This window comes from Geotrypetes seraphini, chromosome 12 (assembly GCF_902459505.1).
Source record: "Geotrypetes seraphini chromosome 12, aGeoSer1.1, whole genome shotgun sequence".
Lineage (NCBI taxonomy): Eukaryota > Metazoa > Chordata > Amphibia > Gymnophiona > Dermophiidae > Geotrypetes > Geotrypetes seraphini.
The window spans coordinates 76,396,596-76,415,970 of record NC_047095.1 but is presented as its reverse complement, the minus strand read 5'-3'; the positions used below and the strand labels follow the sequence as shown (position 1 = coordinate 76,415,970).

The 19,375-nt window shown below is 47.3% G+C and overlaps 1 protein-coding gene across 4 annotated transcripts in view; it reads left to right on the top strand.

Annotated features, from left to right (window-relative positions):
* SZT2 (SZT2 subunit of KICSTOR complex) overlaps window positions 1-19,375 on the top strand; it is a 523,775-nt gene that overhangs the window by 315,094 nt on the left and 189,306 nt on the right. For all 4 annotated transcript variants that reach the window (XM_033916162.1, XM_033916160.1, XM_033916161.1 and 1 more), the window contains one exon: window positions 7,465-7,576. In XM_033916162.1, the coding sequence (XP_033772053.1) occupies window positions 7,465-7,576 (112 nt within the window). The remainder of the gene's footprint in view (window positions 1-7,464; window positions 7,577-19,375) is intronic.

The window sequence follows — 19,375 nt, the reverse complement described above, 5'->3', positions numbered from 1 at the left end:
AGCTTTTCCGGCCTATGTCCCGGCCGATCACCGGTTTTAAAAAGTGTATCAAGTGCCAGTGCGCGATTTCGCTCACGGACCCGCATCGACGCTGCCTCCAGTGTCTGGGTCCGGACTACTTTCCGAAATCGTGCCGGCTTTGCTCCACTCTGACAGCGCGAGCGTTTAAGTGTCGCTGTCTTCTGTGGGAGTCCATGTTCAAGATGGAAGCTGCGTTGGATCCTACAGCTTCGACATCGACTGGTACTTCGATTCCATCTACGAAGCCCTCGGCCTCCCCGGCTGTTTCGAGTCTTCTGAAGCCGGCATCGTTCACGCCGGTTTCGGCCTCGACCTCGGCGCCGGTGCCTTCCTCTGTCTCCTCGGACCAGGCGCCGACCCCTACTGTTCCACCGGTGGTGCTCAAAGTGCCGAAGGCTGGCAAGCAGAAGCACTCGGCACCGAAGGAGCGCGGAGACCGTGCGGAAGGGCCCCCTTTTGGTGCGGATCCCTCCATATCGGCTTCGTTGCGGTCCCTTCTGGAGGCTCAGTTTGTGGAACTCATGAACACCATGGGACCCCGGCTGATTGCCTCGATCCAGGGTGACCTCCCAGTTCCGATTCCGAGGGGGGGCCGCCCCCTCCTCCTCCTCCGCCGCGCCGCTCGACCTCGTTGCTCGGCAAGGAGGAGCGGCGGTTAGCGTCCCGCGCCTCGAGGTCGGCCTCGGGTAGTGCCATGCCCCCCTTGGAGCCTAGTGCCTCGAGGAAGCCTTTAGTGACATGCTTCCCTTAGAGCCTATTCCCTCAAGGAAAGCTTCCCTTAGTGACTTACCTCCTTTGGAGCCTGTTATTCCTCCCCATGAGTCGGTGTGGCGTCCACCTTCGAGGCCTCCCACTCCTGGGCATAGCCGGAAGCAGGACGAGTTCTTCCGAACCCCCTATCAAGCCTGGGCGGCGTTGGCAGAAGCGACAAATCTTCCGCCTCTCCGATCTACGGCCTCGAGTCCTATCTGCTCTATGGAGACTTCGGGGGATCAGTATTCTACCAGACGGGCTCGATCCCCATCCAAACATCGTGAGGGGCATCGATCCAGGCACACTTCGAGGCATTCCTCTAGACACTCGACCGTCTCTCCTCAGAAGAAATTGCCTCGTATGGGGGTACTCTGCTTTGGCTGGGTCTCCTCCTCCGGGACCGGAGTTCGAGGACCCCAAAGTTTTTTACTCACCCTGTTGTTCTCAGGCCTCGGTGGAGCCCGAGGCCTCGACTTCTTCCAGCCCTTCTCGAAGGCCGGCGCTGGCGGACCAACTGTCTTTTTCCTCGTTCCTGAGGCAGATGGCGGATGACCTGGACATTACCCTCGATTCTGGCTCTCGATACTCCAAGGAGTACCTCGATACCATGCATTTGCCTCGTCCTCCAGCCGAGTCCTTACGCCTGCCGCTGTACAAGCTCCTCGACCAAACCTTCATGAAGTGTTTTGAGTCTCCGTACTCTATCCCTGCGGTCCCTGGGAAATTGGATGCTCGGTACCGCACGGTGCATCATAAGGGCTTCGAGGGACCTCAGCTTTCACATCAGTCCCTCCTGGTCGAATCCTCGCTCAAGCGGTCCCATCCGGCCCAGGTGTATGCTTCGGTGCCTCCAGGTCGCGAGGGCAGAACCATGGATAAGTTTGGTCGACGCATCTATCAGAATTCTATGATGGCGTCCCGAGTTCTGAATTATAATTTCTGTTTTGCCACCTATTTGAAATTTTTTCTTCCTGTGCTTCGGAGGTTTACGCCCTACGTCGAATCCCAGGCTCGTTTTGAGTTTGAGGAAGTGATTGCTTCGCTGTCCCAGCTTCAACTTCAGTTGATGCAATCTTCCTATGATGCCTTCGAGCTCTCGGCCCGGGCGGCGGCCTGCTCTGTGGCGATGCGTCGGTTGGCCTGGTTGCGGACCATTGACGTGGATCCGAATCTTAAGGACCGCCTGGCGAACGTCCCGTGTGCTGGGGCAGATCTTTTCGACGAATCCATCGAGACCGTCACGAAGAAACTGTCTTATCATGAAAAGTCCTTTCAGTCCATTCTTCGGCCGAAGCCGAAGCCTCAGCAGTCTCGACCCTCTCGACCGCCTTTAATATACCAATGGCGTTATCAACCGAGGCAAGCTCCACCTGCGAGGCAACCTGCGAAACGGCAGCCTCCTCAGAAAGCTCAGCAAAAGCCTCAGCTGTCCACTGTCCCCAAGGCTCCTCAGCCTCTTTGACTGTCCCTTCGAGAGCATAACCAGTCTCGTTCTGCCTCCCCCTATTTTTCCCATCGGGGGGGCGGCTCCATCATTTTTGTCATCGATGGGAGGCGATAACAACCGACCTCTGGGTCCTTACTATCATCAGGGAAGGGTACTCTCTTCAATTCCTTCGGGTCCCTCCAGACCACCCTCCAAGAGAGTATCCTTCCAACTTGACTCAGACCGCCCTTCTTCTTCAGGAAGCTCGGGCCTTGCTCCGGCTTCGTGCCGTCGAGCCGGTCCCTGTGGACCAACACAACCAGGGGTTTTACTCCCGGTACTTCCTTGTTCCGAAGAAGACGGGCAACCTGTGACCCATTCTGGACCTAAGGGTCCTCAACAAGTTCTTGGTCAAAGAGAGGTTTCGCATGCTGACCCTAGCTTCTCTTTATCCCCTCCTCGAGCAGAACGACTGGTTGTGCTCTCTGGATCTCAAGGAGGCCTACACTCACATTCCCATTCATCCGGCCTCTCGCAAGTATCTCAGATTTCGGGTGGGACATCTACATCTGCAGTATCGAGTGCTTCCTTTCGGCCTATCCTCGTCTCCCAGAGTCTTCACAAAGTGTCTGGTGGTGGTGGCCGCAGCACTCCGGAGCAGTGGTCTTCAGGTTTTTCCCTACCTCGACGACTGGCTCATCAAGGCCCCCTCGGGCCCGGAGGTCATCTCTGCGACTCTGGCCACTATCTCCTTCCTACAAAGTTTGGGCTTCGAGATCAACTTTTCCAAATCTCATCTGCAGCCTACCCAGTCGCTCCCCTTCATCGGGGCGGTCCTGGATACCATCCGTCTCAGAGCATTCCTTCCTCCTCAGTGCATGGAGGCTCTTCTTCATCTCTGCCAGTCTGTGTCTTCTCGCCAGTCCATCTCAGCGAGACACATGATGGTCCTCCTGGGGCACATGGCCTCTACAGTTCATGTGACGCCGTTTGCCAGACTCCATCTCAGAATCCCGCAGTGGACCCTGGCATCTCAATGGACTCAGGTGTCAGATCCATTGTCTCGACACATCCTCATCACTCCTGCTCTTCGGCAGTCTCTACTTTGGTGGATGACCTCTTCGAATCTATCCAGAGGTTTGCTGTTTCACACTCCTCCCCACCAGAAGGTTCTCACGACCGATTCCTCGACCTATGCCTGGGGGGCACATCTGGATGGTCTTCGCACTCAGGGATTCTGGACCAGTGCGGACCAACTCCATCAAATCAATCTTCTGGAGCTCAGAGCCATTTTCAATGCTCTTCAAGCGTTTCAACATCTGCTTCACGACATGTGGTCCTCATTCGCACGGACAATCAGGTAGCCATGTATTATGTCAACAAGCAGGGGGGCACGGGCTCGGCCTCCCTCTGCCAGGAAGCTCTCAAAGTCTGGGATTGGGCGGTTCGCCACAATGCCTTCCTCAAGGCTGTCTACATTCAGGGGAAGGACAATGTCTTGGCAGACAACTTGAGTCGTCTACTCCAGCCTCACGAATGGACTCTCCATTCCGACCCCCTTCATCAGATCTTTGCACGGTGGGGGACGCCTCAGATAGACCTTTTTGCGGCTCCCCACAACTTCAAGCTGCCTCAGTTTTGCTCCAGGATTTACACTCCTCATCGCCTCGAGGTAGATGCCTTCCTGCTGGATTGGGGGAATCGCTTTCTGTATGCGTTTCCTCCATTTCCTCTCATTCAAAAGACTCTGGTCAAGCTGAAGTCCGACCATGCCACCATGATTCTGATAGCTCCTCGGTGGCCCAGGCAACCTTGGTTCTCCCTTCTACTTCAACTCAGCAGCAGGGAGCCGGTCCTTCTTCCAGTGTTTCCTTCACTGCTTACTCAACATCAAGGATTACTGCTTCATCCCAACCTGCACTCTCTCCACCTGACAGCTTGGTTCCTCTCAACATAACCCCTCACCAGTTTTCCCAGGCAGTGAGGGATGTCCAGCGGAGTCATTTCTTATGTTCTTATGTTCTTATGTCTTGGAGGCTTCCAGGAAGCCTGCTACTTGTCAATGCTAATCCCAAAAATGGACTAGATTTTCTTCATGGTGTATTTCCAACTGTACGGAGCCTCGGCGAGCCTCTCTATCCTCTGTGTTGGACTATCTTCTACACCTGTCTCAGTCTGGTCTCAAGTCAACCTCTATACGAGTCCACCTGAGTGCGATTGCGGCTTTCCATCAGCCTCTAAAGGGGAAACCTCTCTCTGCTCATCCTGTGGTTTCCAGATTTATGAAAGGACTTTTTCGTGTCAATCCTCCTCTCAAACCGCCTCCAGTGGTTTGGGATCTCAATGTTGTCCTTTCTCGACTTATGAAACCTCCTTTTGAGCCTCTCAACAAGGCTCCCCTCAAGTTTCTCACTTGGAAAGTGGTTTTCCTAGTGGCCCTTACTTCTGCTCGCTGGGACAGTGAGCTTCAGGCCTTGGTGGCGGACCCGCCTTTCACAGTATTCCATCATGACAAGGTGGTCCTCTGCACTCATCCTAAATTCCTACCTAAAGTGGTTTCTGACTTTCATCTCAACCAATCCATTGTACTTCCAGTGTTTTTCCCTAAGCCTCATTCTCATCCTGGAGAATCAGCTCTTCACACTCTGGACTGTAAACGTGCTTTGGCTTTCTACCTGGATCGCACCAAACCACACAGAACTGCTCCTCAACTATTCGTCTCCTTTGATCCAAACAAGTTGGGACGCCCTGTCACGAAGCGCACCATCTCCAACTGGTTGGCGGCTTGTATCTCTTTCTGCTATGCCCAGGCTGGATTACCACTTCCCTATAAGGTCACAGCCCATAAGGTCAGAGCAATGGCAGCTTCTGTAGCCTTCCTCCGATCGACACCGATTGAGGAGATTTGTAAGGCTGCCACTTGGTCCTCGGTTCATACATTCACCTCTCATTATTGTCTGGATACTTTCTCCAGAAGGGATGGACAGTTTGGCCAAACAGTGTTACAAAATTTATTCTCCTAAGTTGCCAACTCTCCCACCATCCCATTGAGGTTAGCTTGGAGGTCACCCACTAGTGAGAATACCTGCCTGCTTGTCCTGGGATAAAGCAATGTTACTTACCGTAACAGTTGTTATCCAGGGACAGCAGGCAGCTATTCTCACGTCCCACCCACCTCCCCTGGGTTGGCTTCTCTGCTAGCTACCTGAACTGAGGAGACACGCCCGGACCATCGGGCGGGAAGGCACTGGCGCATGCGCGGTGCAGGCATCTCGAAACTTCTAAGTTTCTTCAAGCAAGTCATGCTTGTGAGACGTCCGTATCGGGGTCTGTCGGATGACATCACCCACTAGTGAGAATAGCTGCCTGCTGTCCCTGGATAACAACTGTTACGGTAAGTAACATTGCTTTCTGTGAGTAGTAAAAAGTCCGGGTTAATTTCGTTCAGCCAATCCTTGATCAAGATGGATTTGTTCCTCATCGATCTTATGTTTAGGTAGTAGCCACGTAGGTTCTGATGGGTGACTTCGTTTGGAAGGTAGTGGGAGTAGGCTAGTTTTTTTAGTGACCGCTGTTTTATAGTGCGGGGCTTGGAAGGAGTGTGGGGGGACGGTAGAGTTGTGGTTGGAAGTAGACCTAGCTTTGGGTGGTCATATAGTTTGTATGGTGGGAATGGTGGGAACTTGGGCTTAGCCTCACGGTGTGAGGTGTAGTGAATTGGTATTGGAGATGGGTATCGAGGGTTGGCTGTACAAATTCTGATGCAGATAAGGTATAGTAGGAGCAACAATGCGCATTGATGGGAGTTTGGTAGAGCCATGGCTCCGATCTCTAAAGGGGGTTATCTTGATTATGAGGATGAGGTCAGGGGGTGAGGGAGGATATAGGGGGAGGTGGGCAAGATTAGGGAGAGGGAGGGTGACAGGAAGAAAAATAGATAAATAAACAAATAAAAACCCAGTACTTGTCTGGAAATACCTGGCTTGATAGCCACGTATGACTGTCTGGCTAACAGGTCTGTCTAGTTATGCAAGTCTTGACGTGCTGTTAGACAGGATTCTGGTTGTACAGGTTATACAGGTTGTACAGGTTCTGGTTATACAGTACTTGATCGGCTATACAATACTAGTCAGGTTATGTAGGCCTTGTCAGGCAGTGCTTTGCTTGTACGGCTGTACGGTAGTTGTCTGGCAATGCCTTGCTTGTGGGTTGGTAGACTACATAGATTATTTGTGAAATATAGGTATACTTTTCTGATTGGACAGCTGGGTCTGGATCTGCGGTGTAGGGTGCCTGGACTGTGTCTAGTCTGGACGCTGAGGTCTGGGGTTGTCGTGGAGGTGGGCCAAATCCATGGATTGGGGGTTCAGATTTTCCTCTGAAGGTGATCAGTTTGAGTCAGCACCGGTCTGGTGTGGTGGCCCAGTTGCGGGTATTGGCCAATGTCACTGAGGGTTTAAGTGTTGAGGGTTTGGTGACCTGATTGAAAAGACTGCGCTTCCGCACAGGCGCCTCGCACAGACGCTTCGCAAAGGCGCACGCGCCTTTGCCGTGCGCCTTCGTCGGCACGCCGAACGGCTGCACGCCGTTGGTGCGGCTGCTTTTAAAAGGTTGTTGTCTCCTGCTGGATCAGGAGGGGGCAGAGCAGGGCTCCCACGCTCCTCTCCTTGGCGCGGGGGACCGGCGAAAAAGGCCACACGCTGCTGGTGCGGCTGCTTTTAAAAGGTTGTTGTCTCCTGCTGGATCGGGAGGGGGCGGAGCAGGGCTCCCACGCTCCTCTCCTTGGTGCGGGGGACCGGCGAAAAAGGCAAACCCACATTTCATCATCCACCATCTGCAGTCATTCTCTTTTTTTAAATTTAATCCTTGATTTCTTTGTTGCTCAAGTTAGGATAACTACTGTAGAAAAAATAAAACTAAAATGACTTGCCTGGGTGGTTGTATCCTTACGCATACAGACGCTCATAACATTGACAGGCTCTTGCGTACGTGACATACATGTCATCTATTCTAGTGTATACTTTTGAAGGGAATTTTGAAAAATAAAGTAAAATTCTGAAATCTCTCATGGCACACAGTTTGAGATTCACTGAGGTAGATAAATGCTGGGGTAGGTGAAAATGGCAGTCTTGTGGCAGTAATGGTGGGAGAAGCGTGGATCCTGTCGCTAATGTATGATATTAAGTATGTGAATTTTGCTTTTTCATTTTTGGAGGTATAATGGGTTCTGATTGTTCTCCCTTCCTATCCCTACTGTTTTAAAGGGCTCAAGAACTTCTCTGGAAGTTTCTTCCTCTCGTAGCTCAGACTCTGCCCGCTTGGTGGGACAAGTGGATAAACACATTCTTCTGATGGTCCATGGCATTGGAGAGGCAGGTGAGGCTTCAAATGTCTTCCTATCTGTTTGCCTGAGTGTGAGGACCATGTGCAGCTTATACACAATGCCCCTAGTTAAAACACAGAAAGCAGTTCACGTTTTAATTGAATCTGGGCTTTAGTATAGTAGCTGTCTACAAAATAAATTATGAGGAGAAAGAGTCTTCCCTGACCAATCAGGTAGGGGGGAGAGACAGCCCTGACGAATACACCTAATGAATTTGTAGCAAATATATGGGAAATCCTCAGTCCCACAGCCAGCAATGGGAAACAAGGCCCCTAATGCACAGCTGTCATAATCATAACCCAAAAAGGGTTTAGCATGTGAAACATCCTAGGACTGCCCAAGTAAAATTTAGTGTGAAATAACTAGTGCACAAACCAGTGTGCTAAAAGTGAAAAATTAACAAATAAACTTAATACAGCAAACAATTAACTGGTCGGGCTGTCTCTGCCCCTCACCTGAGGGTACAGTAGCAGTCAAAAATCAGCCAAGCTGAACAAAATAGAAGTGTAGTACTTTGCTTCTCCAAAAGAAGTCCGGATTAAGAAAGTGTGTAGCCATCCTGTAATTCCCTACTTCTTCCTTACTTCCACTTCTGTGGAGAGGGACCACATCTGCCCTTCACCAGTCCTCCGGTACCACTCCCGACTCTAGAGACTCATTGAAAAGGTCAGTCAGGGGAGCTACCAGAACTTCCCTAAGTTCCTTCAACACCCTTGGATGTACACCATCCGGCCCCATCACTTTGCCTACCTTTATTTTAGCTAGCTCCTCACAAACACAACCCTCTGAAAATCGATCAGGGTCTATTACTCCTCCATCCCTATTCATGTTCGGCTTCTACAGTCCTTATCCCAGCGCTTCAGCCATGAACACAGGACAGAAATATCTATTAAGCAATTCGGCCTCAGTGTTCTCCCCAGAAATTTTTTCCAGCCGGATGGCATGAAAAAGTAGCCGGGCGGGGTGGGGAAATTTGGTAGTAGAGAAAATTAAGGGCTCCATTTACAAAGGTGTGTTAGGGCCTTAACGCGCGGAATAGCGTACGCTAAAATGCCCCGTGTGCTAGCCGCTACTGCCTCCTCTTGAGCAGGTGGTAGTTTTTCAGGTAGCGCTAAAAACACAACGTACCTTTGTAAAATGAGCCCTAAATGTGTACTATTTTTATTAGGTAATTATTATTGTTTTCCAATGCTCAATATGACTTCCTTTTTTAAGGTTTGACACTTGTGCCAGAATATTTTTACTAAATTTAAGAACTATCCAATTCTAGAAGTGAATAATTAGATATGCGCCCTCTTTCAAATGGTATAAAGGTTTAAAAAAAAAAGGGAAATGCGTTAATGAAGTCATTGGGTTCAAACTAGCCATTTATTTCTGCATGAATTTAAACAACTAAGAAAAAAAAGATAAATATAGCTCATCCAGTCATACAAGAAATGGCTGTACAACACCTCTAATAATGTTTTGATCACTAGGTTCCTTCCTGAGGTCTCAATGAGGATATGAAATAGATGCAATCCCCACTTCCAAACCTCTTCCACATAATTTATGGAGAGGTGTTACTGAGCCTTGAAGGAGACCTGTTTGATTGCACTACAGCAAAATAATAAAGTAGCAGATTAAGATCAAAGTGAGAGCTAGGGCAAAACAGTTTAGGTAAAGATGCAGGTAATAATAATAATAATAATAATAACTTTATTTTTCTATACCGCCATAGTCAGGCGACTTCTAGGCGGTTTACATTGTAAGAAGGCTGGACATTCAGCGAATAACAAAAGATCTTAATACAAAACAATAAGTCTACATACAATACAATACAAAATAGTACAGTACAATACAGTGAGTCTAAATACAATACAATAAAATAAGACTAGATACAATACCATGCAATGTGTCTAATACAATATAATAGTCTAATGGGAAACTACCGTGCTAATTGGAGTTCTATGGGTAATGAATACCTGAATACTTTAGAGCTTACATATGAGTAGGAGTTCTACGAGTAGAGGAAATCTGGATAGATGAGGAGCTTCTTGAGAGGAAGAAAAAGGCGTTTAAGGGGAGGGGAGTCCTAGTGAGGGATGTATTAAAAATGTATTAAAAATATTTTATTTTTATTTGCTTATAATGTCATTTGAAAGCTGCTTGTTAATACAACTTTTATTTAATTCTTTATAGTGGGCGTGTAACAGTAAAGTAAGAATAGGGTCATTAAATCCTGTGGCATACCTAGTATATATGACAGCCAGTGCTGATCATTTTTTTTAAACCCTTCTCTATATAAAAAAGATATTTTTTAGTAATAATCCATGAGTTACACAACAAGGGTGCACCTAGGAAAAGGCAGCATCTTAAACACTGCAATGAGCACTAGAACACCAACACATACATTGTAAAACTAAACAAGCCAGATCCTGCAGTCAATTGATCCTGTACAGTTATTGCTAACAGAAAGCCATGTCCTTTTCATACACACAGAACAGAGATACACCCTCGCCTAATATGGAATAATCACAAACTAAAAATAGAAATATGTAGACAAAAGTTAAACTGAAACGCCAAGAAACCAGACTCTGCATACAATGCAACACCACAGAAACAGTGACACGTACCCTAATACTGTGCAAAATATAAAGACAGTAGATGTAAATTTGAAAAAACTGCTACATAACAATCACCACTTTACAAATTAACAAATATAAATAAAACAGGGAAGAGAGAAATAAGAAAATACCATTTTATTGGACTAATCCATTTTTCAATTAGTAGTAATTAGCTTTCAGAGGCCAAATCTTTCTTCAAGACAGTACAGTATAAAGCTGTTATGGTATCCTGTCCTGACCTGAGGAAAGGGGTTTAGTCTCAAAAAACTGCCTTATTTCCATTTCCTATATATAAACTTTAATCAATAGTTACAATGCTACTTGATTCTACGTAGAGCAACAAATTTTTTTTCTACCTTTTGTCGTTTCTGCTTTAATCATCTTCTCTTCACTCTCTTCTTTCTATTCAGCGTTTGTCCTCACTCCCTTCCATGCAACATCTATCATCTCTCTTTGCCCCTTCTACCCAGCCTCTGCCCTCTCGCTCTCTACCCCTTCCATCTACTCCCCACCCTCTCTCTGACCCTTGCATCCACTGTCCACACTCTCTCTGACCCTTGCATCCACTGTCCACCCTCTCTGCCCTTCCTTTCCTATGACAGTCCATCCCTGGTGTTTCCATCTAGGGCAAGAACATGTACAGGAAAAAGATCCTTAAGGAACAACTTTGTTTGATACCAAAAAGAGACCCAAGAAAAGTATAATTAGTCACTTGTGTCCCCCAAAACACCACAAAAAATATGTATTTTGTTCATGACATGTATAGTGACAACACACAAACCTAGAGGACTGGGTAAAACGAGGATCTTGCAGCCCCATGAACTTCGTGGATCTCTACCTCGCATCCTTAAAATTTTGCTTACCTCAAGGGTGAGCGGGAACTGTGTGGTCTGCGGGTGTTAAAATGCCCTGCAGACCCCCATGCCACAGAGCTGTGCAAGGTCTGTGGGATCTGGGCAATCCTTATTTTACCTAGTCCCAGAGCAATTTTTTAAGCTGTTTACCCAGATGCTGTTTCCAGAAAAGGAAGGTTTAAATCTATGGAAATACTTTTTCAAAGAGAAAGTGCTCAGTGCTCTTAGTTTCATGATGGATGTGGTGGCCAGTTCTCAAAGAGAAAGCACCCACAAACTTTTCATTGGCCTGAAGTTTTGAAAAGAGCCCAGAGAAAACTCGATTTCTGTCATGGAACTACAACCGTACTTTCTTGCAGGATTTGGAAACAGCCGTGCACATAACTCAGTTTGCACAATCATTAACTCATACCAACATCTGTGCACAATGCACAGCATGAAAATCCCTGCACTTCAAAATCATACCATTGTAGGAGCTTCAAGTAGCAGCTCTCATCTGATTTGCCAAGATTTTTTCCCTGTATTGTAAGGGATATGATTTTTTTTCTAAACCCACAAAACAAAAACACCTCTCTTCTGAGCTGCACACCTTAAGCACTGCAGTTCAAATAGCAAACAGCACTGGAACCCAGTGAGAAAACTCTCTTTGCTACCCATAGATGCATACAACTGATTAATAATGATTTGTTGTCCTGCCTCTTTTGGGGCTCGATGGGCTTTTGCTGTGACTTAGGAAAGATCAGAGCAACTGACCCCCTTCCTTTGCCAGGAAATTCAAGTAGCAGAGGCACAACTCGGATTCTGCTCCCTCTCAAGAAAAAAATGACATTACAAACCAAAAACTAAACTTTCCCGAGGCAGAAACCCCCCACGTGGTCTTGATCACCCTGCTTGCCAGAACTGAAGGGAACTTGACACCTTTTTTTCCTCCCAGAGTCCTCCCAGACTCACTGCAGCCACAAGATCTGAGCAGAGGCATTATCAGCAGCTTTGTGGGAAGTGTTGTTTACACTTGTTTACACTTAACTCAGCAGGATTATTCTGCTTTCTGGAGACAAGGAAACATACCCAATCAGAGGACAGATCCTAGTTAAAAAAACAGCAAAATAGCTCAGTAACCCTCCCGGGCAAAACTGGAGGCAACCTGAGGACTGCCTTTCAGATCTGCTTCTGATGTGCCGTCCCGTGCTTATCGGCAGTGATTTGTATTTATTTCACAGGCTTCCCTTCTCTTCCCCCCCCCCCCCGGTACGTAACTTCCGGTTTCGGAGGGAAGATAAGGGAAGCCCCGAAGCATGAGTTCACTACGGGCTAAGGCAGCTGCCTGTGAAATAAATACAAATCACTGAGTTCACGTCTTCAAGCCGTTGAGAGGGGTTTTTTTGTTTTGTTTGTTTTTTAATGTTGAGCGGCAGTGGCAGCAGCAGGATTTGCGATAGATGACAGCCGGGCGGTCATCTAAATTAGCCGGGCGTAGCACCCGGCTGAAAGGCCCTGGGGAGAACACTGGGCCTTTTCTTTATCAGCTTCTACATATTCCTCCCCTTCACCTTTGAGTCTCACAATGCCACTTCTGCACTTCTTCCTATCACTAATATATCTAAAAAATCTCTTGTCTCCCCGTTTTACAGTGTCAGCTATTTTTTCTTCCATTTGCATCTTTGCTTTCCTGACTACACAACCAACCTCTTTTAACTTTCCAGATATTTTTGCCTGTCTTCCTCTTTCTGCGATCTTTTGTAGTTTATGAAAGCTAACCTCTTATTCCTGACCTTCTCACTACTACTTTTGAGAACCAAAGCGGCCTACTTTTACTTACTTGCCTCACAAAAAGGTTTGTCACCCTCACAATCGCTCCTTTCAGTTTTTGCCCATTGCATTTCCACTCCTTCCAGATGTACCCACCCAGACAATAATTCCTTGACGTAAACCCCCATCCGAACAAAGTTAGTTTTTTTAACGTCTAGAACCTTTGCTTATGAATGAGCCCTCTCTATAGCCATCTTAATATTAAACCGTACCATGCAGTGATCACTGGATGCCAGATGATCACCCACTGTAACATCAGAAACACTTTCCCCGTTTGTAAGCACTAAGTCCAGTATGACCCCATCTCATGTGGGTGCCATTACCAACTGCTGAAACAGTTCTCCTTGTTGAGAATGCTCACCGAGGACATACTGACCTTGTAGACATGCTCTATTCTATTGCAAACATCTAGTTTACAAAAACTTTCTCATTTTCTAGATAATACACTTATGTAGGCTAGAATTACATGGTTACAGTCTAGCATTTCCCCTAACTCAACAAGTGACAAATATGTTAGTACTGACCCTTAGCTTATTTTCAGGTAACAAATATGTTATGGCTTCAGCTTCTTGTTCCAGACATTAAACCAAAATATTTTGTTCTGTAGCAGAAAAATATGTACTCTGCATGTTGTGCTGTCTATACTATGCTGTGTCACAATCTCTGAAGCATTTCTATTATTCAGCTATATCTTTTTATATAATATTAGTGTCTTTTAAGGCCTTAACTAAAATTGTATCTAATACATATTGGTTATGGGGCTCCCCCTTATATTCTGCTTAATACAATTAGCGCCATCAGCTTGACCTCAAAACAGTGGATCCAGTGCCTCCTTAGGAATTTTGCACCGGCAGGTGTTCAATTTATTTCATGGTGCCCAAGAAAGAGAGGTGTTTCCTGCCCATTTTGCATCTGAATGGTGCCAACAGGGCGCTTTGAGTTTCGTATGGAGACCCTGAAATCTGTAATTCTTGCTGTTCAGCTCTCGATCTGACGGAGGCCTACCTGCATGTTCCCATTTCGGCCTCCCATCAGCATTTCCTTTGGTTTGCGGTTTGGGGAAAGCACTATCAGTTTTGTGCGCTTCCATTTGGTCTGGCCACAGCTCCGCTGACTTTCACCAAGATTATGTTGGTGGTGGCCTACTTGAGTTGTAGAGTTCCTACAGTCACTGGGATGGGTGGTCAAATTGTCCAGAAGTCAGTTGACGCCGTCTCAGCGCTTGGAGTACCTCGGAGTTCTCTTTAACACCAGCTCGGGGAGAGCCTTTCTTCTGGAGGCCCGAGTGTTCAAGTTGCAGTCACAGATTCACTTTTTGATGGATTGTTGGTGTCCTCGGTCACAGGATTTTCTACAGGTCTTGGGGTCGATGGCCTTCCTGGACATGGTGTGGTAGGCTTAGGCTCACATGCGCCTACTTCAGCATGCTCTTCTTCGGCAGTGGTCAGCATAGATGCATGACCTAGACTCTCCCATTCCTTCTCGGGGGTTAGTTCATCGCAGTCTCTACTGGGTGGCTACACTCTTTCAATCTGGTGCAGGGAGTGAGTCTGGATCAGCCTCCCTGGGCGGTGCTTTTCATGGACACCAATCTTCTCGGTTGGGGAGCTCAATGTCTCGATCGCTCGGTTCAGGGCAGCTGGTCTGCAGAGCGCGCATCCTGGTCAATCAATGTTCTGGAAACCAGAGCCATCTAGTTGGTGTTACTAGCGTTCCAGATGTTGCTGAAGGGCAAATTGGTTTGGGTTCTCTTGGACAATTGCACGGCAGTGACTTATGTCAGTCGTCATGGGGGAACCAGGAGTCATCTGGTGGCACAGGAGGCTTCTCTGCTCATGGCTTGGGCAAAGACTCATCTTCTGGACATCTCAGCTTCTCACAAATCGGAAGTGGAAAATGTCCAGGTGGACTTCCTCAGTCGTCACATGCTGGATCCTGGCGAGTGGTGTCTTGGTTCCATGGCCTTCCAGTTGATTGTGCAGGTCAGTTGATTGTCAATGCTAAAGTGCTGCGGTTCTTCAGTCAACACAGAGATTACCAAGCTAAGGGGGCTGGATGCTCTGGGTACAGCCTTTGCCAAAGGACGGCCTCCTGTATGTTTTTCCCCCTTGGCTGATGGTGGGCAGAGTCCTTCTTTGCATTGCTCACCACCATGCCAAGTGATTCTAGTGGCTCCAGATTAGCCCATGCACCCTTGGTATGAAGATCTGGTTCATCTTCTCGTGGTAGATCCTCTTCCGCTACCCCTCTTGCCTGACCTTCTGGCTCAGGGGCCCATTCCAATGTTCAGTCATGGTTCATTTTATCTTAAGGCTTGGCTCTTGAAAGGGAACACCTAAGTAAGAAAAGTTATTCAGATAAGGGGATCGCCACCCTCTTGGATTCTCTGAGATTTTCCACCTTGCAAGCTTATGTGCGAGTTTGGTGTCTGTTTGAGGAGTGGTGTTCCGCGCGTGGTGTGGTTCCCCTTTGCGCTTCTATGCTTCATATCTTGGAGTTCTTGCAGGATGGCCTGGAGCTGGGCCTTGCCTGGTCCTTCCTCCTGATTTAGCTTGCAGCTTTGGCTACGTTTCGTGGTTTGTTGCATGGTCGGTGTTTGGCCTCTTCTCCAGATGTGGTTTTGCTTTTTGAGTGCAGCCTTGTGTTCTGACCTGGGATCTCAAATTGGTTCTCTCCGTGCTCTTGCATCGTCCTTTTGAGCCTCTGGACTCCTGTACGTTGAAGGACCTTACTCTTAAGGCTGTCTTCCTGGTGGCCATTACTTCCCCAAGACACATGTCTGAACTTCAGGCCTTTTCGTGTAGGCCTCTCTTCCTGGAGTTCTCTAGGAAGCGGGTCGTGCTGTGGGTGTTTCCTTCCTTTCTACCAAAGGTGTCTTGCCATTTCATGTCAACCAGTCTGTGGTCCTCCCAGTCTTAGGTAGTAGGGAAGGCTCTTTGGAAAAGAGACAGTTGCACAAATTGGATGTCTGTAGGGTCCTTCGCTCATATGTTCAGAGGACCCAGGATATCCGGAGGTCAGATCATCTTTTTGTCCTCTTAGAGGGTCCTCATAAAGGGGACGGTGCTTCCAAGGCTACCATTGTGCGCTGAATCAAAGAGGCTATCGCGTCGGCATACCTTCTTAAAAAGAAGCTTGTTCAAGAGTTTCTCAAGGCTCATTCCACTCGGGGTCAGACAGCTTCTTGGGATGAGTCTTCTCTTGTACCTCCGGTGGATATCTGTAAGGCTGCGGTTTGGTCTTCTCTCCATTTCTTTGTGTGACACTACCGAGTGGACATCCAGGCGCGTTGGAATGCGGTGCTCAGTGAGCGTGTTCTTATGGCAGCCCTTCAGGGGTCCCACCCTTGATGGGTACTGCTTTGGTACATTCCATTAGTTCCTGTACCAGTCTGGAGGGATGATAAAGAAGGAGTATATTAGGTTTTTACCTGCTCATTTTCTTTATTTTAGTCCCTTCAGACTGGCACAGCCCCTGCCCTGTCATTTGTTATTCGGTGTTTTGCATGAAGAGTATGTTTTTTTCTGCGGTGTCTTTTTGTCTCGGATGTTAAAGGAGATTATAATAACAGTGGCGTTTGGTTCGTCTGGCATAACTGGCTAGCTGTGGGGACATTTTGAAGGTTCTTGTTCTAATCAATATCCAACAGTATTTCTCTGTTAGTTGCTATTCTCCTTCTGGAAGTGATATTGCTGTTTATAGTTCATAGTTATTAGTTTCTTAGTTCTGCTTGGCTATTTGCCAGACTGATTGTACTTGGGACTGCACAGCCCACTTATACTACAGACAAAAGTTTGTGCCTCATTCGTGGTGAACTATTGCCAATCAGTTTCTGTGCTGGTCTGAAGGGACTGAAAGAAAGAAAATGAGCAGGTAAGAACCTAATTTCTCCTTATCTTCAGAGAAAGCAAAGATACTTACCTGTAGCAGGTGTTCTCTGGGGAGAGCAGGCCCATTACTTGCCCACCTCTCCTAGTTGGTTTCTTTGCTTTGTTACTGAACTGATGGTCCTGTGAGCTGATGTTGGGCAGGAAGTCTCCAGCGCGCATGCCTAAAGGTTTAAAGTGACAGTACATTTGGTAGTGTCCGCGTACTGGATTCTGTGGATTATGTCATCCACTAAGGGCAGATGTGAAAAGGCAGTAGGAACTACAATCAATAAGTGCGTAGATGAGGAGATGGTGTGAGGAAGAAGGATTCCACTTCGTGAGGAGCTGGACAACGTTCCAGGGCAAGAGCAAGCTCTACAGGAGAGATGGACTGCATCTGAGCGCGGCAGGAACTAGAATTCTAGCAAACAGCATCAGGAAAGCCGACAGTCGACTAAGCGTCAACGATTCGGAAGAAGGTATCCTGTGAAGATACTAAGGGGAAAAAAGGCTGGAAAGAAACAATGGGCAAATTACAGGAGTTAACTAACCCAGAAGAGGAGGTTAGAAGGATTGTAGCACAAGAGAAGAAGTTAAAGACCGAAGCGCAGGGAAAGGAAATGAAGACAAGAAGTCACCAGGATCTAAATTGCATATATACTAATGGAAGGAGCCTAAGAAACAAAATGGAGGAATTAGAAGCCAAGGCCAATTCAGAGGACATAGACATCATTGGAGTCTCTGAAACATGGTGGAATGAAGATAACAAATGGGATACAGCAAAGGACAAAACTGAGGGGAACTGGAAAGAACACAGGAAGTATCAAAAAGAATGTCACTGTGTGGTTCTAAAAGCCAAAAGAGAGTATGAAGAACGGCTAGCCAAGGAAGCACGAAATTTCAAACCGTTCTTTAGATATGTTAAAGGGAAGCAGCCGGCTAGAGAGGAGGTGGGACCGCTGAACGATGAAGACAGGAAGGGAGTGGTGAAGGAGGAGAAAGAAGTAGCAGAAAGACTTAACGTGTTCTTTTTGTCTGTATTTACAAATGAAGACACATCCAACATACCGGAACCCAAGCAAATCTCCAATGGAGATCAAGCAGAAAAATTAACATCCATGGAAGTGAGCCTTGAAGACGTACGCAGGCAGCTAGAAAAATTAAAAACTGACAAATCCCCAGGTCCGGACAGAATCCATCCAAGGGTTCTGAAGGAACTAAAGGAGGAGATAGCAGAACTACTGCAGCAAATTTGCAATCTATCCCTGAAAACAGGTGTGATTCCGGAGGATTGGAAGATAGCCAACATTACGCCCATCTTTAAAAAAGGATCAAGAGGTGACCCGGGAAACTACAGACCGGTGAGTCTGACCTCCGTTCCTGGGAAAATGGCAGAAGCACTGATAAAAGACAACATTGATGAACATTTTGAAAGAAACAAACTTCTGATAACCAGCCAGCATGGTTTCTGCAAGGGGAGATCGTGCCTAACAAACTTATTGCACTTCTTCGAAGGAATTAACAAACGGATGGACAGAGGAGACCCCATAGACATCATATATCTAGATTTCCAAAAAGCCTTTGACAATGTACCCCATGAACGCCTACTTTGGAAACTGAAGAACCATGGGGTGGAAGGAGACATACATAGATGGATCAGAAACTGGTTGACGGGTATGAAACAGAAGGTAGGAGTGAAGGGCCACTACTTGGACAGGAGGAGCCCACCAAGTCTGCCCATTCCAAGTATCCCCTCCCCTGAATTTACTCCCTTAAAGATCCCACGTGAGTATCCCATTTTCTCTTAAAATCCGTCACGCTGCTGGCCTTTATCACCTGGAGTGGGAGTCTGTTCCAATGATCCACTACTCTTTCGGTGAAGAAGTACTTCCTGGAGTCGCCATGAAACTTCCCTCCCCTGATTTTCAGCGGATGCCCTCTGGTGGTCAAGGGTCCCATGAGCCAGAAGATATCATCTTCTGACTCGATGCTTCCCGTGATGTACTTATATGTTTCAATCATATCTCCCCGTTCTCTTCTTTCCTCAAGTGAGTACAGCCGCAATTTTTTTAATCTTTCTTCATACGTGAGATCCTTGAGCCCCAAGACCATCCTGGTGGCCGTTTGCTGAACCGACTCGATCCTCAGCACGTCCTTTCGGTAGTGTGGTCTCCAAAACTGAACACAGTACTCCAAGTGAGGCCTAACCATGGCTCTGTACAACGGCATCATAACTTCAGGTCTCCTGCTGATGAAACCTCTGCGGATACACCCCATCATTTGTCTTGCCCTGGAGGAAGCCTTCTCCACTTGATTGGCAACCTTCATGTCCTCACTAATGATCACCCCTAGGTCGCGTTCCGCCGTGGTCCTAACCAAGGTCTCACCATTTAGTACATAAGTTATACGCGGGTTTCTCTTACCCAGGTGCATTATCTTGCATTTTTTAGCATTGAAGCCTAGCTGCCAAGTAGTTGACCATTGTTCCAGCAACAGTAGGTCGTGTGTCATATTATCAGGTAATAAGCTTTTGCCTACTATGTTGCAAAGTTTGGCATCGTCGGCGAACAGTGATACCCTTCCTCTAAGTCCTTGCGTCATATCTCTTATGAATAAGTTAAATAGAATCGGGCCCAGGACCGAGCCCTGCGGCACTC